The sequence below is a fragment of the Aulonocara sp. 'chitande type north' Nkhata Bay genome, linkage group LG10 (assembly GCF_057382095.1).
Source record: "Aulonocara sp. 'chitande type north' Nkhata Bay isolate Kocher_YH1m ecotype deep benthic linkage group LG10, A_spYH_male_GT1.1, whole genome shotgun sequence".
NCBI lineage: Eukaryota > Metazoa > Chordata > Actinopteri > Cichliformes > Cichlidae > Aulonocara > Aulonocara sp. 'chitande type north' Nkhata Bay.
Window position 1 is genome coordinate 34,636,848 of NC_141353.1, and position 22,068 is coordinate 34,658,915.

Sequence of the window (22,068 nt, forward strand, 5' to 3'; positions counted from 1 at the left end):
GAAGTCCACCATTTGAATTTCAAACAAAATGCTCTTCCTTTTCCCCACTTCAAGCACAATTTGGTATGAGCTTCAAGCTAGGGACTGGCCAATCACTAACCAGCCTGTGGAAGCTACCATCTGGCAGGTGGGGAGCGGAGAGGGCATAAAGAAGATTTTGGCAGAAATCAGCCTGGGAAAGGAGGTCACTGTGAGTTGGACCATGAGTGTGTCAGTCATTCAGAAATGTAGATGTTTGTTCTGCTTGTGTAAGAGTGGAAAATACCCATGCTGATGCAACGATATCAAGATGTTGCAGTAGTTTTTAGGTCAATCGATTGTAGTTCACAGTGCGGTGAGTGCGGGTCAATGGTTTGCCAGTCACATTGAAACGAAGTGGTTTCTTGTTTCAGGAAATCCTTTCTGCCTGCTGGGCGTACGACTTGAGAGAAAGGCCGACCTTTACGCAGCTGGCTGACATGCTGGAGAAGCTACCCAAACTCAACCGCAGACTGTCCCACCCTGGACATTTCTGGAAGTCTGCAGAGTAGGTATCCCAGAAATGAAGGATGGTGTGAAGACACTGGACCTGTGAACACAAAAACCTTTCTTTCCTTTTTCTTATTTGTTTATTGAGAGTAGAATATCAGATCAGAGCTGGGTTCAGCCTTAGTACTGGGCTCAGATGAAATGTGAAATTTGTAATTTATAGCTGGAAACATGACTTCTGAACTTGAATTCCTTGCACAGCACTGTTTATTGAAATGAGACATTTTTGGCAAAAATAAGTCTGTCATACAGAACTTTGTTACATTTGTGACCAACAGACTATAGCTAGAGTGTAACTGGGTAATGCATAGATATCAAATTAAAACTCAGCTGAATGCATGTAGATATTTGGACGTAAAACATCTAATCGACTCTTTGCTTTAGTCTTTTCATTCTTACATAGACCACCTTAACTACTTCATGCAACCACATATGCCTCTTTTCCTGGCACTAGCATTAACTTTGTTATAGCCTCATGTCTCCACTGTTTCCTATATTTTATGCAGTATTGTCCAGAAGTGTTCAGCCACTCCTCACTTCTTTATATTTTGCTTTCAAGGAGTCATAATAGTTTTCCTGGCTTTTTGAAGGTCTTTCAGAGTTTTCCTTTAATTTTCACTCATTAGTCCCGTGTATGAAACTGATCATTTTCAGAAGAAAGTAAGGAACCAATTTTAAAATGTGGCTTTAGGCACTTTGCTTAGCAGCCTGTTGCAAAAATCTAAAATCTCTTACCATTTCTTTAGTTGAAGATTGAAAGAAAGCAAAAAAATACAGATGAGAGTTTATGAGTTTGACAGACATAAAATTGTATTTTTGCACCAACAAGGTGATTCCCAAAGACCGTCACTAAAAACTTTACATATCTCAGCATGGTGTGCAGTGTGTCCATTAAAAATTTTGAGTAACTAGGCAAGTAGAGGACAAAAGAATAAGTGGTCATTATAATAATATTAAGTCATTATTGAAGCAGTGTGTGATCACCTTGATAGAATACAGAACAAAAAGCAGCCAGCATCCAAAGAAGTGCTCCAAATGTCCTTCATGAAGCCTGAAGACTACTTCAGGAATAGTTATACCAAATATTCCAGAGCCACTCGCCTAGCTTGGGAGTCACTGCACCTAGTGCTCCGATTACCACTGGGACCACCGTCACCTTCACCCTCCACATCTTCTCGAGCTCTTCTCTGAGCCCGTGTTCCTTCTTCCTGATGTTGCTGTCATTCGGAACCGCTACATCGATCACTACGGCCGTCTTCTCATGTTTGTCTACCACCACTATGTCCGGTTGGTTAGCCACCACCATTTTGTCCGTCTGTATCTGGAAGTCCCACAGGCTCTTAGCTTGGTCATTCTCCATTACCCTTGGGGGCATCTGCCATTTTGACCTCGGGACTTCCAGGTTATACTCGGCACAGATGTTTCTGTACACTATGCCGGCCACTTGGTTATGGTGTTCCATGTATGCCTTGCCTGCTAGCATCTTGCACCCTGCTGTTATGTGCTGGATTGTCTCTGGAGCATCTTTACACAGCCTGCACCTGGGGTCTTGCCTGGTGTGATAGACTCCAGCCTCAATGGATCTTGTGCTTAGTGCTTGTTCCTGTGCTGCCATGATTAGTGCTTCCGTGCTGTCTTTCAGTCCAGCTTTGTCCAGCCACTGGTAGGATTTCTGGATATCGGCCACCTTCTCTATCTGCCGGTGGTACATACCGTGCAGGGGCCTGTCCTTCCATGATGGTTCCTCGCCTTTCTCCACTTTCTTGGGTTTCTGCTGCCTGAGGTATTCACTGAGCACACTGTCAGTTGGGGCCATCTTCGTGATGTATTCGTGGATGTTCCTTGTCTCATCCTGGATTGTGGTGCTGACACTCGCCAGTCCCCGGCCCCCTTCCTTCCGCTTAGCGTACAGACTCAGGGTGCTGGACTTGGGGTGAAACCCTCCATGCATGGTAAGGAGCTTTCTTGTCTTGATGTCAGTGGCTTCTATCTCCTCATTTGGCCAGCCTATTACCCCAGCAGGGTACCTGATCACGGGCAGGGCATAGGTGTTGATAGCCCGGATCTTGTTCTTACCGTTCAGCTGACTCCTCAGGACTTGCCTGACCCTCTGCAAGGGGTTCAGGCCTATGCAGAACAGCAGTGGGGACAGAGCATCTCCTTGGTAGATCCCGCACTTGATGGTGACTTGTGCTATAGGCTTGAGGTTGGCCTCCAGTGTTGTCCGCCACATCCCCTGATGAATGCTCCCAGGGTCCTGTTGATCTTATATAGTTCTAGGCATTCCAGGATCCAGTTGTGGGGCATTGAGTCATAGGCCTTCTTGTAATCAATCCAGGCAGCGCACAGGTTGGTCAGTCTGGTCCTGCAGTCTCGGCTGACTGCTTGGTCTGCCAGTAGCTGGTGTTTTGCGCCTCTGGTATTCTTGCCCATCCCTTTCTGTGCCCCGCTCATGTGTTGACCCATGTGCCTGTTCATCTTAGCCGCTATGATGCCTGACAGGAGCTTCCACGTGGTGCTGAGGCAGGTTATTGGTCAGTAGTTGGTGGGGACCGGTCCCTTCTGGGGGTCCTTTAGGATCAGGACCGTCCGGCCTTCGCTTAGCCATTCCAGGTGTCTCTCGTGAACTAGCAGCTGGTTCATTTGTGCTCCCAGGCTCTCGTGGAGTGCAGTCAGCTTCTTCAGCCAGTAGGAGTGAACCATGTCAGGGCCTGGTGCTGTCCAACTCTTCATACTGGAGACCGTTTCTTGGATATCTGCCACTGTGATGGTTAATGGACCCTGTTTGGGGAGGTCGCTGTGGTCTGCCCTCAGATCCACTAGCCACTGAGCATTGCCGTTATAGGTTGCGTCCTTCTCCCATATGCTCTTCCAGTATTGTTCTGCCTCCAGCCTGTTCTCATATTGTTCCCCTGCCACTGAGAGTACACCTTGGCTGGTTCCGTGGAGAACAGCTGGTTTATTCTCTTGCCTTCTATCTCTCTGGTGTACCTCCTCAAGCGGCTGGCCAAGGCTGTGAGCCGTTGCTTGGCAGTTTCCAAGGCCTCAGGTATGGACAGCTTCCTGTACTTCTTAGGCACCTTCCTCATCGCGCCTTTCTGCAACTCCGATAGTTGGCTAACCTCCCTCCGTGCTGCCTTGATCTTAGCCTCTAGCCTTCTTCTCCATGGAGGGTACTGCCCCTTGTGGCTGTTCAACTTGTAGCCAAGCATCTCACTGATCACTGCTGCCGTATTGTAGATCAGCTTGTTAGTGTCGGTAATCGTGGCTGTAGGTATCATCCATAGTGCTGCATTAACATCATCTAGGAGACCTTCTGAGGGTACTTCACGTAATCTTGGTAACCGGCTACGGGAGGTCCAGGTTTCAAGCTTGGCCATGATCCTATCTTTCAGGTCAGTTCCTCTTGCACTCAACGATCCTTCTCCTATCGCACTTGGGGCTTGGTACCCAATCTCGGGTGGGGGTGATGATATCTCCCCCCTGACCTGGCGTCCTGGCTCCCCCTTGCCGTAGCATTTATGTTGTACCTCGTCAATCTCTAGCTGTGAGAGCAGTCCCTTCTTTCGAATGTTGGAACACTGAGCTACTAGTTGTTTCACCGTCATTGTGGATGTTGGGTATCGAAGAATCCATAGGTCCCTCATCCTATTCATGTAACCCCTTCCGCCAGGGTTACTTGCGTAGTAGCATTCCAACAACGCCCTGTTTTCATATATATATTAGGGGTGCAGCGATACTCGTATCGATATTGAACCATTCAATACAGTGCTTTCGGTTCGGTATGCATATGTATCGAACAATACAAAATTTTTAATTTATTTTATCAACTTTTCTTCTGACAATGCTGTCTGTGTTGAGCGCTCAGTGGTTCTGCGTTCGACTACTCTGCCTAGGCTGCACTGTCAAGCGCAGATCCACTGATCGCAGGGCAAGCTAGCGAGACAGAAGCAAAGCTAGTTGCAACATGGCAAATTGAACCTCCCCCACCCTAATTCAGATCTGGCGTTTGGAACTATTTTGGTCTTCATGTGAAGTATAACCCTGAAGGTAAGCGCGTCATGGACAAAAGTAAAACACTATGTCGGATGTGCCACGCAATGCTCAATTACATTAGAGGGAACTAGTGCGTTAGCGCAGTTAGCTTGTTAACGTGTTGACGCCGTCCAGCCGCACGCACGGGGCGATCCGCAGTAGCTCGTTAACGGAGATTTGCCGTGTTGTGGCGTTAACGTCATTTCAACGAGATTAACGCTGACAGCACTAGTGGGAACACAACGAATGACAGCACATTTACTCCGACATCATCCTAGTGCAAAGTGGAAGCAGACAAAAACAACAGCACGCATGCTACAAACTTTACCCGAGTCATTTAGACAGCCGTTAGCACATGATTCTCCTTATGGGGACCTGATATGTTTAATATGCTGCTGAGAGTATACTCCAGAAGAAGCGTATAGTATAGCTTTTATTTTGGAAAGAGCCATTTCTCTGAATCTGCGTTCGACTACTCCGCCTAGGCTGCACTGTCGAGCACAGATCCACTGAGCGCTCAACACAGACAGCATCGTCAGAAGGAAAGTTGATAAAATAAATGTAAAAATTTTGTATTGTTCGATACATATGCGTACCGAACCGAAAGCACCGTATCAAACGGTTCAATATCCATGTATGTATGTATGTATGTATGTATATATATATATATATATATATATATATATATATATATATATATATATATATATATATATATATATATATATATATATTTATATATTTATATATTTATATTAGGGGTGCAACGATACACAAAATTCACGGTTCGGTTCGGTTCGATACTTTGGTGTCACGGTTCGATATTTTTTCGATACAAAAAAAAATGTTCATGCCTTTTTAATTTGTCATTTATTAAAATTATAAATATATATTTTAACACAAAAGTACAGTTTTTAAATTTAACCCTAACCCTTGTGCGTGTTGTTTTTTAGCTCGTCATATTGCAGCCACAGAAATTCTTTTGTCCATGAAACCATAAAGCTGCACTTTCTTTTTGCCTTATAGTCTGATTTGTCATAACTTCTCCGTTTTGTGGTAAGCTTTTCTTTGGCTCTCACTTCTTCACCCTGACCTGTCTTATTTGGCTCAGCAGAACTAAAATATATATCTGTCTGTGAAGGTTCTCAGTCATCCAGGTCATCGTAGTGAAATATATATCCTGCCGCACTCACATAAGCTCAGCGATTCTCTGCGCGATCAACCTCTCACATGTTTAAGCTGCGGGAGATTTCACTTGTCATGTTTGCATAGTAAGCTAACAATTAATAAGACGATGTCAGAGGAATTGGTGCACAAATTATCATCACTCACAGATCAGTGCTGTCGCTCTCTATACACAGTTCGCGCGATTGCAAAGTGAAAGCAAAAAAACAAGCGCAAATTCAAACACAATTTCAATATGTCACATATTGACAGTGGCTCACCCAATGACATAATTACCCAGCTACATTTCTGAAAGAATGCAAAAGCATTGACATATATTTTTCCTTCCTACAATAGCCCGACAGGCAGGGCAGAGATAGCCCCGGGACGTCGGGCTAGCGATATTGCGAGCCCTGTATCTGATTGAGGAATCACTCATCTTTGGAAAAGAGAGTTTATTACAGAGAAATGTCTCTTTCCAAAATAAAAGCTATACTATCCGCTTCTTCTGGGCTATATTCTCAGCAGCATATTAAACATATCAGGTCTCCATAAGGAGAATCCTGTGCTAACAGCTGTCTAAATGACTCGGCTAAAGTTTGTAGCATGCATGCTTGTTGTTTTTGTCTTTGCACTAGGATGATGTCGGTGTAAATGTGCAGTCATATTCGTTGTGTTCCCACTAGTGCTTTCAGGTTAATCTCGTTGAAATAACCTTAACGCCACAACACGGCAAATCTCCGTTAACGAGCTACCCTATACAGAGGGGCTAGACGGCCAACACGTTAACGAGCTAACTGCGCTAACACACTAGCTCCCACCCATGTAATTGAGCATTGCATGGCACATCCAACATACTGTTTTACTTTAGTCCATGACTCGCTTACCTTCAGGGTCATACGTCACATGAAAACCAAAATAATTCCAAACGCCAGATCTGAATGAGGGTGGGGAGGTCCACTTCTGTCTCGCTAGCTTGCCCTGCGCTCTTCCTTCTGACCATGCTGTCTGTGTTGAGTGCTCAGTGAATCTGCGTTCGACTACTCCGCCTAGGCTGCACTCTCGAGCCTAGGCGGAGTAGTCAAATGCAGATTCACTGAGCGCTCAACACAGACAGCATCGTCAGAAGGAAAGTTGATAAAATAAATTACAAATTTTGTATTGTTCTTTTTTTTTTTCTCCCCTTTGGTTTTCTTTCTTTCTCTCCCCCTCTTTCTTTCATTCTTTCCCCCTGTCCTATCCCACAGTCATGTCTGTCCCGTTTGCAACTGAAAATAAAATAAATTCATAATTATAATAAAGGTCAATCAAATGGACCAATATGATGATCCACTTAAAATAAATCCTCTTGGCATCTTTCTTGGCCTCAAGACAACAATTCTGATGGCTATAGATCCAAACGGGACACTAAAAAAAAAAAAAAAAAAAAAATTGAAAAAATTGTATTGTTCGATACATATGCGTACCGAACCGAAAGCACTGTATCGAACGGTTCAATATCGATACGAATATCGTTGCACCCCTAATATATATATATATATATATATATATATATATATATATATATATATATATATATATATATATATATATATATATATATATATATATATATATATATATATATGAATGAATGAATGAATGAATGAATGAATGAATGAAAACACCCACATTTTGCTTATATGTGGGTGAAGACTTTTGCACAATACTGTATGGTTTGCTTTTTCACACACTTTTCTTACATTTGCTTCAAGACTGCTGCCAGCAGTCACTGGGCTTCACTCTTGTTTCTTAAATGGTAGCTTTGCACAGCTGACTTTCAAATGACTTCTAAATCACATTAAACATGCTTTAAACCTTTTAAATCTCATGGATGTCCTCTAACTAATCAGTGCGTGCGATATCTTGCATTCTCCAATGTAAGCCTGTTAACTTTTCACTAACCGTCTAATGTCTGTTTTCTTTTGCTTTTTTGTCTTTTTCTTTTTCTCTTGTCTAATCTAGGTTGTAGCCGTCACTCTGAAACAAAAGCAATGCAAAACAAAGCCTGGGTCTGCCTTGCATGCTCCTGAATCCTTAACTCTTACAGGATTGATCAAAGCATTGCCTCTGTCTGAAACAGGCGCCACTTCCACTAATCCACAGTCCGATCTTCCATGTTATTTCCTTGTTCGGAAGAGAGGATCGTTGGACTGAGGTGTGACGGACAACCGTTGTCGCCCATCACCCTAAATCCCTTCATTCCTCTAAAAACAAAACAAACAAAAAAAATTAGCTCTTTGACTTCCTTCTGGTCTTCTCCTGTAATGTCAGTCGAGACTCTGAGGCTTCTGACTAACTGGCTTGTGGTGTCTGTGCTGAGACTGACTGGTGTGCTGTGGTCTGTGCCTGCTGATGGCTGCCCTATCCTCGGCCCTGCTCAACTTCTCTGTGCTGCTGTGATGTGGTTGTTCTTGCCTGGGGTGGTACTGACCACATGGCTCTCTTTCTATCTAAAACACAAACACGCACGCACGCAAATACACACTGCTGGACAAAAAATGGACCTTAATACCAAACACCCTGCTTCATTTATCTCTTCACTCCCTGGGTGGTGGTGGTGGAGGGTGTTTGACACAACTTTGACATGCTGCTTGAGTGATGATCTTAAACCACCTGCCTCCTCCTTCTCAGTTTTTTTTTAATTATTATTTTTTTAATTTTTTTAAGGATTGTAGGATGGCATGTCCTGAGAAGTATAAATCCAATATGCACTTTGTCAAAATGGAAAAAAAAAATCATAGACTCTTCTTTTTTTGCTTCTTTTGTTTTGCGTATGGTTTCTTTTGCAGTGTTTATTTTTCCCTTGTGTTAGCTTATTTGTCATTTTTGGTCTGGTGAATTCACTGTTTATTTGATGCGTTCCAAAAGGGGGCACTGATAAAGACTTGCGTATGCTAAACGAGCTGAAGTGGAAGACAAAAAATGCAAACAGAAAACAAAGACTATCTACACGAAAATAGAAAACTACAGTCTATTTCTTTCTGCAGACTTTTTCTTAGCAATGCTCATCTGCTGAAGTGTGAAGTGCACCTTAAAAGGAAGTTGCTTCGAAGAGCTGAGTGATCGCATTTTCTGTGCAACAAAAAAAAGAAAGAAAGAAAAGAGGGAAGGAGAAATCAGGAATCTGGTGCAAAAAGTGTCCTATACCTTCCTTAAACAGTACCTCTTGTGCGTGCTTGTGTATACTGTTTGTGATTGCTGGCTTCAGCTGGTGTGCTTGTGGTTGTGTGTTGACTGAGTGAGTGTACTGTGTTGGAACATGTAGGGTTGTTTTTGTTCTGTTTGATTTTTTTTTTTTTTTTTTTTTTTTTTTTTTTGGGGGGGGGGGGGGGGGGTGGTATTTGTGAAAGACTACAGTAAATGTTGTGTTGCAAATCCAATGGTATGTAATGTACTGTATATACATTATTTAATGTACAGCAAATTAAGACAATTCTTCTAATATTTCTACAAACATTTTATATGTAAAACACATGACAACATTTTTGAACTGGTACTGCTCTGGCTATTACAGATGTGTATATATATTTATATTTTTTTCATGTACAGAATGCTGTACAAAAGCTGTACAATGTTTTGTTTTGTTTTTTAAGTATTGGCCAATCCGTGTTTTTGTTTTCTTTTTTTTTATGTTGTTGTAAAAATTCATATTTTTGTATTGCATGTGATTACCATTCTGTACACGCAGTTTGTGTTTTCATCCATGGAAAACAATAAAGTGAGGCTTGTCATGTAAATACAGCTGATACGGTTATTTTGCAGCTGATGGTAAGTTGGTAAAATGTGTTTTCCAGCACAGGTATTCAAAATAACTGGACACTATGCATCATATCAACACGATGGCATCAACTGACCACATCCCAAAGGTGCGCTGTTGCACTGACGTCTGATGAATGTGGAGGCCATCTGGTCAAAATGAAATCACTTTGTTTAAGAAACTAGTTTGAAATGATTTAAGCTTTGTGACATGGTGCTCATTAAGGGGTGGACATGCTCAGGAACAATACTCAGGAAGGCTGTGGTGTTTAAATCATGCTCACATGGAAACCAGAGAGTGCCAGGAAAACATTCTCCACATCGTTACACCATCACCAGCATCATGCACAGTTGATACAAGGTGAGATGGATGCTTTCATGTTGTTAATCACATATTCAGAAGGCAGCCAATTGCTTGGTCCCAGAGGGCTGGCAGATTTGGAATCGCAGCAACGACAATAAGGAGGGGGGAAAGCAAGACCGGGGTGAGTGGATTAAATATAATATTAACTTACTAAACACTGCTAGTTTAACCTTAACTGTGCGAGAAAGAAGCCTGAATAACATAACTTCTGCTACCATTAAATTCATTCTTTTGTTTGACATTTGGCATTAACTTGGCTAGCTGTGCATTAAGTCGCCATGTTTCTGTTTGTTCATTTGTTTTTGTGATGTCAGATTTTTTTTGTAACGTGGTGATCAGTGCTGGTTGGAAGGACCACCACTGAATTTTTATCTTTGGCCCCAACAGACTGTAGAAACACCACTGCACATTTTTGGCCAGAGAACTGCAGCTTGCTGGATGTTTTCTCTTCATTGGCCCATTCTCTGTAAACCCTGGAGACTGTTGTGTGGGGAAATTCCCAGTAGATCAGCAGGTTCTGAAATACTCAGATCAGCCCATCTGGCACCAACAAACATGCTACTTTCAGTAGAAATGTGAAAGAGATAGAAAACTGTAGAAAGATAAAACATATGATCTAGAGTTCTTCTTCTTCTTCTTCTTCTTCTTCTTCTTCTTCTTTTTTTTTTTTTTTTTTTTTTTTTTTTTTTTTTTTTTTTTTTTTTTTTTTGCACTTTCCAAGCTTCAGCACATTCAGTTTAAATTACATGAATATGCTAAATCAAAGCAAGTTTCAATTTTAAATGTGATTTGTTTATGTCAATGTTTGAAATCTTTTAACACAAGCTGCAAGCATTATAAAGTACAGTCTTAGTATCTAAATTATTTGGGTTTCAGTATAAAAATGCAAATAAAAATAATTTGGATATAGTACAAATACAAACTAATAAAATGCTGATAACTTTGAACTGCTGTAGTTTAAAAATGTATGCATACTTGGACTTTTATGCATATTTTATGTGTATACTTTTGAACATCTCTCCTTTATTACAACACTCCATAAACACTTTGGGAAGCTGGTTTAGCTCAGTGAGTGAGCAGGCAAACATATGCCTGGTGGCCGGAGAGCAGTAGGCTTGAGTTCGAGTGCTACCCACGACTCTTTGTTGCTGCATGTCTTCCCCTCTCTCTGTCCCCATTTTCCTGACTGGACCAGTTTATTTTTTAAAGAAATATTGAAATATTTTTTCCATTCTTTGTTTGAGACAACATTACTGTTCCAGTTTTCTTTTTTGTGTTTTAATTTCTCTGAGTTCGCTAGGAGAGCGTCGAGTGGCAGTCATAAAATTAATGTCCAAAACAGAGAAAACAAATCCAAACCTATAATAAATTATAGATATTATCTAATCAAAAATAAACTTCCATGGTTATTATAGGTGAACATTATAGATGCAAGCCAAGAGCAGGCTGAGCACAATCCCATTTTTCCTCTAGGTGGCATAACGACCCAAAAGAAAGTGTTTGCCATCTTTCCTTTTATGGTAAAGACATGATGAGGCACTGCTTCTTTTTTAATGGTTTTGCACATTTTACATTAACTTTTTTCAAATATGTAGTAACTTGATGGGAAACATGTAAACAGTGTGTCTTAAATTTTAAGCTAACTTCCTCAGTTTGTACAAATTTGACATGTTAAGAATAAACTGCAAAAAGACAAATTTTTGGCTACGAGTTGAGAATTCATTTCATACAAATGTCTAATAGGTTTAAAAAATGTGGGGCAGTGACATTAATGAGCACATAAGCTCAAAGGTTAACTTCACTGTGTGATCATAATATTCTGCAAACACTCATTTATTAGTTTTCAATTTCATACCTTGGTAGCAGATGAGAGAGGGTGGCCAGGTTTTGCATTTGGTCTCACTCTGAAACAGTGACAATAATCGAAAGGCTCACTATGAGTCGGTAAACACAAGAGCTTGAATGGTTGTAGCTGGGGGTATATAAATAAAAGGAAGCAATTCCAGTTTCCCTATTTTGGTTAGGAAGCTTTTCTGTGACCTTCAGTCAAGTTTACGAAGCCTCGGAAGGTGCCTTGATAATGAGCACTTGTGCTTGCGTTTGGTCTTTGAAATGTTTTATCTGAAGAAAAAAGAAGAATGGTGAATTGATTTCTGTATACTGGCATCAATGGCAAAGAGAGGACCTTGTATATTCTACTGCAGCTAAAAAGCTCTTTGACTCCAACTGGTACTGGGTCACATGACCAGCGTTTAGTGAGGGAAAACTGTTTCCATTACTGCAAGGTCAGCTACAGAATGACAATTAGTCATTTGTTTGATTTTGTTACCAAATTAGAAAGCTGAAAATGTACCAGCATTACATGTGCAACCAGTGGTATGTGTTATGCCAGGCATGTTCAAATCAAACCCAGAAATCACACAAAAAGCCTTCACACACACATAGCCACAATTTGGTTTTGAAACAGAGGGTAAGGTGAGAACACAACAGAGATAGTGAGAGAGCTTTCTCGTGGTCATTCTAACATTTGCTGAGTGCACCACTACAACTGTCAACCATCAATTGATGACCTTGGGACTCTCCTTAATGAAGCTGTCCACCAACACAGCCAGCAAGCTGGTTATTTATAGAAGTGAAGGTACTGAAAGAGAAAAAAAAGGGGAAAGAAAGTGGGGCAGCTGGACGCACGCAAAACATCTACAACAAACACACCATGATCTTACTAACAAATGGGGACTTTCCGTCATTCAGTGAAAGGTGAGGGGTTTTTGAGATGAAGTCATCCTCTTTCCTTTTGTTCTCAGTTCCCCTCATACATATTTAGCCTTATCATCCTTCTCATGTTTATTAGATTAAGTCAGCTTTTAGGGCTCAAAGAGAATTAATACTCTTTGTCAGAATATTTGGCCACCGCCAGTCTGAGGACCAAGCAAATAAAGGACTATAGATGGTAGATTATAGCAGCATGACAGGTTGTGATGTTGCCTTTAATACCTTTAATTTTGCTTTTGTCATTTTTTTAATTACCAGTTTTTACTGTCTGGTGTTGTTTTCATGCTCGTGATAATTAAATTGTCTGCAGCACAGCAGGTTAAGCAGCAGGGGGTCCAAACTTTTCTGTGTCTACTTCACCGCCTGCAGAAAACATCCAGTTTATCTGCAACATCTTACCAAATTAAACATTCCCCTCTAAAGCTGAAAGTTATGAGTGCAGGTGCAGACTGCCTAAATAGCCAGAAATCACATGGGAAACTCAGCATACAGTAAGAGAGGAAAATAAAAGGGGAAGTTGATAAAATAACTCGATTTTTAATGCAAATTTCTTTTTTTTTTCTTTTTTTCTTTTTTGCTGTTGGTGAACTGATGCGGAATAATGTTTTTCATAAATGTTTTATGTCATCTATAAGTGCTTGTTCTGTTGTCCTTTTCCGCTGCATGTGGTGTGTGGTAACCAAGTGTCAGAAAGGTTGTATGCTGTTTGTTGTATGACATTTACCAATGCCTATAATTAAAAGTGCTCTGTGAGCGGTCGGAGAGAGCTCAGACAAAAATATGTAGGTGAAATTGAAGACGACAGATATAGGCATGATTATTATTGCTTTAGGTTTAAAAAAAAAATGAATCTCTGGCACGTCAGTTTCTGTGAAAGGCCTTTAAGAACAATAGAATTGCTCAAAATAATTGTGTAAAAAAATAGCACAGTTTGCAGCTCGACTGGTGTCGCTGCTTTGCAAATTGTATTGATGATTATGCAGTCCTAGGTAGGACAACAATGGGTTTTACTGATTATTTACGCCTCCCTCTTTTTATAGTATGCCACCCAACAGATGTCTGCGTGATCAACAGCAACACAGAACAGAGCACCAAAACCACTTCCTTTTCTTAATATAGCCTAAATGGAGAAGTAAGAATGAGTCAGAAAGACGAGTGTGCCGTTGATTTAGATTACTGTCAAATCTCCCAGCAGCTTTCCACATCATTCACATCTCTTCACCTGCAGCATACTGAATACGTGATTATAGTATTCACACAGAGCTGTAGTCTTCTTGGAACTATATCAAGATCATCATCAATGTAAGTCGCAAACTTTATCTTTAAATGCGCAGCTTGATTATAAATCGAGTGCAGATCTCAGTTAGAAGAAGCTCTTGGTAGGTTGCATGGCAGCAAGCTTCCCACCTACGTGGACCTTGGACACATATATGGACTGTTTGAGGGTTTGATAGCCGTTTAATGTTGGGAGCATAAAAGGAAAATTGTGTTTTCGCAAATATAAATTGACACTGAAATACAGAAAAAAATACATGTTTAAAAAAAATTTTTTTAAAATATGTAAACATGTAATTAATAATTTTCCAAAGATTCACAAATTCACATACTCTTTTTGAGTACCTAAGAGTATCCAACCCTATAGTTAAAAAATGTACTCATTACCTAATGAACAGTTTTCAAAAAAGTGATTTTTTCAGCTTTAGTTTTTATAACAAAACAGAATGGGATGTCGTATTTGATTAAATCAAATCTAAAGTGTTAGTTTTCATCTTGAAGTGTTAGCCAGTGTTAATGGTGCGTACCACCAGTATAAATACGATTGTGTATATTAAACAGGATTATGCACACTTTTTAAAAAAATTGTCCAACTCCACAGATGTAAGGATGAAGTGATGAAGTTTGAGTTTAATGAAGTTCAAAACTATGAATTTGTAGTTGATTTATGAAAGCTGTATTTACATAGATCACTACAGAACTCATTATAGGTGTTGGGGTAAGGCTGGGATGGTCAGGGCGCCTGACAAAAGTATACGACAACGGTCCCTTCCATTTTAATACAGCTCACTAATACTCTATGCAACTGATTGGGACCCACACTTTGGAATTTAAAAAGAAATCCCCAGTAGACTCACAATGACACTGTCACTGACTTCTATTAAATGCAAAAAAAACAAGAGGTAATTATTAGTAATAATCGTTATTATTAGTGTGCTTTTGTACCTTTAATTTATTTTTTTGTTTTTTGTTTGTTTGGGGGGTTTTTTTGGGGGGGGGGGGTATTTTTGGAAATCAAACACACTGAGAAATTACAGAAACTATGATACCGCAGCTGACAGCTAAAGGAGAAGTACTCTGAAATAGTTAGCATCAACATTTACATAAAGAGCCATAAAGCCAATAAAGCTGATGAAGATGGGACAAATTATTCTATATGGTCCTGAACAGCTTGAGAAACAACAATGCTCTGTGATTAGTTTTTAAAACAGGAGCTGTCATATACACTAGGATGTATTAGAGGAATAAAAACTGTAATAATTACATCTAAAATGTTCTGGAGTCTATGTATAGAATATTAGAAAATGCAAAGGACAGCACATGTCCCTTGTAATTGTACTAGTCTCTTTCCTGTTCCTGTTCTGACATTACTGCAATAGATGGATTTTAATGCTTTGCCATGTCTTCACAGATACAAACATGAACGGCCTGCTCATCCTGGGTGTATTGCTGTTTATCCCAGGGCAAAGTGATGCTAACAGAATGACTCAACCCACCCTTGGATCTAATGGCAATCAATCCACGTATCGTTTCTCAACAGCAACCTCCCCTGGTTCCAGAAGCAAGGGTGAAAGTGTATCTCAGCCTGCCATCAGCTCTGCCTCCACTACCAGCATCACCACCACCACCACCACCACCACCACTGTGAAGACACCAACAACCACCCATAGTGTTTTTCAAAAATTCAAAGCTGAATGCCGTGATCTGTACATACTGTCTGGCGTACTGTTATTAAACTGCGTTCTTTTTATGATATTGACACTGATACTGCTGTGCAAGGTGTGCAAGTTGAAGAGACGTCTGAGAACCGATGGCGAACCTGTCAGCAACAACGAGTACTGGATGGGGACTGAGAATAAGGCCAAAAGCAAGCCTGACTCTGAGAGAGCAGCCAAAGAGACCACCATGTTAATGGCTGAGGTAACTCCAGCACAAGGGGAGACAAATAACGGCACCATCAAGGAAGACAGTGAGAAGGTAAAGGAGGATGAGAAAACACCAGAGGAGAAGGCGGTGGGAGATGCAGCCAACAGCGAGGAGGCTTCAGCTACACCTGTAACTGCAGCTGAAGATTCACCCTCCCCCAACCCACAGGCGGCCACCGAAGCCCAGCTCAGCCAAGCTGTGGAAGCAGCCTCCTCTGAGGGCAAAGAGGAAGGTGATGCAGAAAAGAAATAGAAGATTCCTATCTCATTCCTAAGATTCCCACCACTTCTAAATACTCGGGTTTTATGGATCTTACACTGTGTGTTTCGTACTATGAGTAGCTCATGAAATAATTCCCCCTATTTGTGTTCTTATACAGCCTACATCACTCTTCTTATATAAGAAGCTTAATATATGAACATTTTGTTTTCTTTGCCAAAGGATGTGATGTGGAGTTTTGTGTATAGCTGCCCTTATTTCACTTTGGCTTTAAATCCTTTAACTGTAATTTTTTTCTCCAGACAGATTTCAATTTGATAATCAACCAGCTGTGTGTATTCTAAGCTTGTCAACCATTTTATTACTGGGAAAACAATAGAGTGATGTTGCTTCCAATTCTTGTGTGTGAAAATTAAAATATTTTAACATTAGAATAAGCTTTTTGTTTCTTTCCCCCCAGCTCACCTTGTGTGTTTGTGTTTTTCCTCTCTTACTCTAATTTGACAATCACGCAACCAGCACAACAGAGATCCATCATTCAGAGTCATCACTGGCCCTTCAGCTGTGTAACGAGCTGGCATTCGTGTGTGTGTGTGTAAGCGGTCTGCTTGATTAGCAAGCAGAGAATGTGCGTCCTCCAGGCAGTGCCACTCAACTCTAAAAGAATGCTCTCTTTCACCTCAGCCAGAGCTGACAAAAGACATACATAGAAGCACAGACACACACACACACACACACGCAGAAAACTTTTCCAAAAAACCAATACGGGGTTGTTTCCGCTGTCATGTGCAGAACTTTGTTTATCCACTTGCAGGTGACGTCATGATGAATGTGCACCTTTCTTTAGCAGTTCTGAATAGTTTGTTCTCTGCTGAGCTGGGTAGTGCATTTATACCACTGGCACTGAATGCAAAAGTAGAAGAGATAAAAAGTAAAAGAGAGAAATAAAAGCATGGCTCTAGGTGATGCATGTACATTAATGAAATAATGAGTAAATAATTTCAGCAACTCTTTACTGCCTGTATGGTGCAGCAGGTATACAAAGTCAAATTTGGGTTATTGGGTGTTCTTTTTTTTTTCTTTCCTGCTACTGCTGCAGTATTTGGCAACACTGCACGAGCTGAAAGCAGTTTTATAGCACGCTAAGGGTGGTGGTAGACAGATGTGGAGTGATCGTGAAGCTTCTTGTAAGGGCCAGTTACAGGATACATGTAACTTAACCTCATCTCAGCAAGCTGCTAAACCCAGAAAAGAAAGTACAGAAAAGAAAAGGTGGGGAGGAAGTAACAAGCACTTTGCTGAAATGTGTTTTTGGTTAAGGTGACCACTGAGCTGAGACAATAGTTTTAAAAAAGAAGATTTCAATTAACTGCTGCCAGGGTTCTGCAGTCAGAAATGTGAGCTGTCTTTGTGCAAAAATAATTTTTGTCAAATTTGTCGCACTTGAAAAGTTGAAACACTGATTAACTGTCTCTTTGGACCAAGTCTAATTTTGTGGTAGCAATACAGCAATGCAGTGCAGAACGGAGAGTTGCCTGTATTGCTGATGACAGGTAGGAAGCTGCAGCAGAGGGAGAGTGCTCTGCAATAAATCATGGTGCTCTTTTGTGGAAGCCTCCAACATTTACGAGGAAAATAAGACCCAATTGAAGCACATCATTACATTTGCAAAAGGAGGCTTTAAGAGGGGGTGTAGATTATGTGAGATAACTGATAACAGTCGATCCTATTTAAATACAAACAGGGCTGAAATCCGAGCACAGCAGCAGCTGTCGTTTTAAAATGCAGAGGGAAATCTTGAGAGCTGCCAGGTTTGGAAGGGACCAAGTGGTTTCCTTTGTAGTCCTTTTTATGCAGAGATCCCTTCATTATCTGCTACATTTCTCCTTACCTCCATCCTAATGCACCCCCTCAACCCCCACCTTACCCACTCACAAGCACCCCAGCCCTCCCCTTTTACTTCCACTGCACAGAGTAAATCCAGAGCTTGCAGTGTGTGATCACGCCAACCCCAAAAGATCCATAAGAGCCGGTAGTAAACTCTCAGCTTTTCAAGGAGCAGCCAAGGACCAAACTGCAAAGAAGTGAAGGCAGCCTGAGAAAAAAAGATACAAAAAAAAAAATGGTCGAGTAGGCAGAGGTCAATTCTATGAGCGGAAAAGGGTGAAAAAAAACACCTTCAGCAGAACACCAGCTGGTCCTGGGATCAAAAGCAGAAAAGGACAGGGGAAAGAGGGGGCTGGACAGCGAGAAGGAGCAGAGAAAAGTGAGTGGAATGATAAAATGAGAAGGTGAGTTCTGAACAAATTTAATCACTCTTTTTACTCACACGTTCTGCCACACCCTCGGCTCAAAGATACTGCAGTTTCAACAGCAAGCAGCTCGCGACTGTGTCTTCGCCTGCCTTCGGACCGGCTGATGCATGAGCTCTCTGTGGAGTCATTAATAAAAACCCATCTACTGAGCTAGTTCTCCTCCTCTGAGAGCATGGGAGTGACTTTACTGACAAGCGCTGATGACTGAACACGCAAACTGATGCCAGGGAAAATGACAGCAGGGATTTCTCATCCTTTTGTGATGGATGATTTTCTTCAATAGATTAGAAATATCCTCCTTGAGTTCAGATCAAGCGCTTATCAGTTCTACAAAAGGACACAATTAAGCACTTTCCTAATGTTGCATATAAAGGATACTGCTACAGAATCTCTAAAGACATGGCTGCATAATTGGGGGAGTCAGTTTGGTATGTGACGTTAATGTGTGTACCTGCAAACAATGTAGTGATGCACAGGAAACATTAAGCTACCTGTCTGTGCACATGTGTGAGAGATGTGTGTATGTTTGTGGAGAGAAAGTGAGAAAGAACCAGCCTGTATAGTTTGAAATGCTTCTCCTGCAGGCAGCAAATGTTTGTATCCTTTGTTCACTATTTTCACACCCTGCAGGCCTCGCTTTCAGTGTGCCTTCTGAAAATGATGCTGTGTACAAATAACACTGGTTTGCTGTCTTTCTTGTAGGTGGAAGCTTTCTCTTCTGGAGCTCGTGCTCGTGTTATGGCTTGGGTTGCGAATTCTGGCTGTGTGTCCCTCCGTGTGCTCCTGCAGTCGCAGCCACAGGGAGGTAGACTGCTCCTCGAGGGGTCTAAGAAGTCTGCCCAACAACTTACAGTACAACCTGCGCTCCCTTAACCTGTCCCACAATCGATTCCACAGCCTGGATGACCAACTTACCGCTTACACCCATCTCCGCGTTCTAGATTTGTCTCACAATCGGCTGAGCCGACTGCCCGCAAACCTACCTCGTTCCCTCTGGCGGATTTATGCCTCCTCCAACCGCATTCAGTTGTTGGACAAGAATGACACGGTTTACCAGTGGAACCTGCAGCTGCTTGACCTCTCCGACAACAAAATGGAGAGAGCCACCTTTATCAACAACACGCTGAGCAGTTTGTGCACGCTCAACCTCAGCCACAATCACTTCTGGACTTTGCCCACCAACCTACCCGTACGCCTGGAGATTCTTGACCTGTCCCACAACTGGCTAGTAAAAGTACTTCCCGGATCTTTAGATCGGCTCCCCAGACTAACTTACTTCTACCTGCATGCTAACCGCTTCTCTGCAATGCCTCTTGGAGTCTTGGACAAAATGACATCGCTCAAAGTCATTGCTTTGGGAAACAATCCTTGGGCTTGCCACCTTTACGCCGACATCAGTTACTTGCTCTCCTGGACTCAGCGTACCCCCGCACGTGTCCTGGGCTGCCCATGCCACACTCAGCCCGTCTGTGGAGGGGTGCGCCCTGGCAGGACGGGAGGGTGGCATTATGCCTCCTACAACTTACCCCCATTGGCTGCCAGCGCCAAGGATCTGACCTCTATGACCCCCAAAGCTAGTGTCACCGGCTGGTGGTATCTGTCTGTTTCTACCTCGCTGAACACTCCTGTTGCCCCAAGAGAGACATGGGACACAAAACACCACACTTTCACAGCCACACCCAGCATCAGCATGGCCACCCTGAAGTACAAAACCACAGGCACACACCTAACTATTGATCACATGTCTGCAAGTGTTAGCTCTGATTCTCTTCATGTCTCTGCAACAAAGCAAACCTCAACCACAGACACAAGTCTCCTTACAGAAATGACCGATGAAGATAACACGACATCTGCCACAGATCAATTTTTTACCACAGATAGTCTGTCCATCCAAACAAAGAAGACAACCACACTTCGCACCAGAAGTGTGAGGAGGCAGAATCCATCCTTTCCAGGTGGTATCCCTAACAGTAGCCCTGCTCTTGTTTCCTGTTCCTGGGATTTATTCCTTCATAGCTCAGCGCTCCTGTCTCTCATTCTGATTCAAGTCCATTGAAAGACGAATGAAAAGGCCCAACACCAGTTTATAGCACAAACAAGTAGAACAGACACAAAACTGAATACTGCTGCTGCGCTGCAAACCTTGCATATATATATTACCAGCTTTACAGCTTTAATTTCAATGACAGGCTTGAGCTGGGTGTACTGACACTTTTAGAATTACATGTGCAAAAACAAACAACTTTTCTAACATTTTTACAAGCCCTGCTTTGAATGTCTTTTTAAGATTGTAATGAATCTAGCAGAGCACATGATGGCACTATACATCCAGGTACCAGTCTGTTATGTAACTGAGTGCCTGGTGCTTCATGGGCAGCAACAGTCTATTTCCAGGCTGTCCAAGGTGCACTTCAGTACACACTAATGTCCCCAATTTAGAGTTTTAAATGTTTTATTTTTTTAACATTTTTTTATTGTTTCCCTATTTGTTTCCCCAGTTTCACTCTAGATGTGTATTTTTGCTTTGACTTTGTGCAACATTTCATCCTGTTAACTGTTTCCGCTCTCACTGTAGCTGTCCTTGATGTCTGGCCTGCTCGTTTCATACAGGGGTCAGGATGTGTGATCGAAATGTCGGGGACACGCACATAACAGGAGAGAACAGAGACTCTTTGGAGCAGAGGGCAGACAAATGGACATTGTTGCGTCACTACAGTTTAACAAAGTCCAAATGCTTGGCGCTGCTTCTGCATTTTGATCACATCTCAGACTTAAGTGTCCTTCATGATTCAGTGACGCTCGTGAAAATTATCTGCATGCTGACTGAACGTCGCAGGAATGCTAACTTACTTGTGTCTTGCCGCAGAGCATTAAAGCGCAGACACTTTCGTGATATTCAAATCTCGACTGCATTAAACGCCAATGATGTAGCAGCCTGCAGGTTTTTTTGGGTTTTTTCTTTTACAATTTTAGTAACGCTTTTGCATCTAGACCTTAAAGCTGCCAACAGAGGGAGAAAAGCACCACAGAAATCTGCTTTTGATAAACTGGAGAAGAACTAATGTCAGGAATTAGTTTATTGCTGGGTGCTGCTTCAAAGTGTTTTCTGTAATGTTAAATAAAATGTTGGCTATTTACACCTTCTGATAATTGTTTTCATTTCACCACTCACCACCTCCTCTTCTTTTCTTTGCTTTATCCTACCCTGGAAGACAGTTGTTCTAATTTAAAGTGTTCAGTGATTAAGTGTTAGGGGGAGAGGCCAAACAAACGGCAAATTAATGCTGAGCTTAATCTTGGCTTGTTTCTACACACTTGCTCTATAATAGGCAAATGAAGGAAGTGAGCGGCCACGCTGCATCTCCAGTGGCTGGATTTTATTCTCTTGTTTTTAAGTGTACTTGCCTTGTCTCACAGTTAATCACGAATCAGAACACACACAGAGTGTTTTCTGCTGGGTACTGTCCAATCGCTTTTCTTCCTTTACTTGGAAAAAAGGGGGTAAACTGAAAAAGAAAATATATCGTAGAACAGACACTATCCCAGAGGTTCAGGTGATTCGTATGACCTTTATCAATGGGTGCAAGACAAGTGAGGACAATCTCACAGATGGGAACATCTGGGTCAGACAAAGAAGAGCTCCTCTCTGGCGGTGAGTGGCAAACGAAGGCG

At 41.7% G+C, this 22,068-nt stretch overlaps 3 protein-coding genes across 12 annotated transcripts in view; all 3 read left to right on the top strand.

Moving 5' to 3' along the window:
* The window catches only part of ksr1a (kinase suppressor of ras 1a), a 34,449-nt gene extending 25,374 nt beyond the window's left edge, over positions 1-9,075 (top strand). For 6 of the 10 annotated variants that reach the window (XM_086309655.1, XM_086309654.1, XM_086309653.1 and 3 more), the window contains 3 exons: positions 55-190; positions 393-526; positions 7,732-9,074. In XM_086309655.1, coding sequence (XP_086165781.1) covers positions 55-190; positions 393-526; positions 7,732-7,738 — 277 coding nt within the window. In that variant the 3' untranslated portion in view covers positions 7,739-9,074. Of the gene's footprint in view, positions 1-54; positions 191-392; positions 531-7,731 lie in introns of those variants that run through there. The other 4 variants (XM_086309647.1, XM_086309652.1, XM_086309650.1 and 1 more) reach the window with 2 other exon arrangements.
* Positions 9,076-13,830: 4,755 nt separating this feature from the next.
* On the top strand, positions 13,831-16,502 carry LOC147321281 (uncharacterized). Its single transcript, XM_086307575.1, has 2 exons — positions 13,831-13,963; positions 15,348-16,502. The coding sequence occupies exon 2, from the start codon at positions 15,356-15,358 to the stop codon at positions 16,112-16,114; it is 759 nt and encodes a 252-aa protein (XP_086163701.1). The 5' UTR covers positions 13,831-13,963; positions 15,348-15,355; the 3' UTR covers positions 16,115-16,502.
* Positions 16,503-18,062: 1,560 nt separating this feature from the next.
* On the top strand, positions 18,063-21,522 carry LOC147321282 (oligodendrocyte-myelin glycoprotein-like). The gene is made up of 2 exons (XM_086307576.1): positions 18,063-18,372; positions 19,099-21,522. Exons 1-2 carry the CDS (start codon positions 18,365-18,367, stop codon positions 20,450-20,452), a joined length of 1,362 nt encoding a protein of 453 aa, XP_086163702.1. The 5' UTR covers positions 18,063-18,364; the 3' UTR covers positions 20,453-21,522.
* Positions 21,523-22,068: the final 546 nt, after the last annotated feature.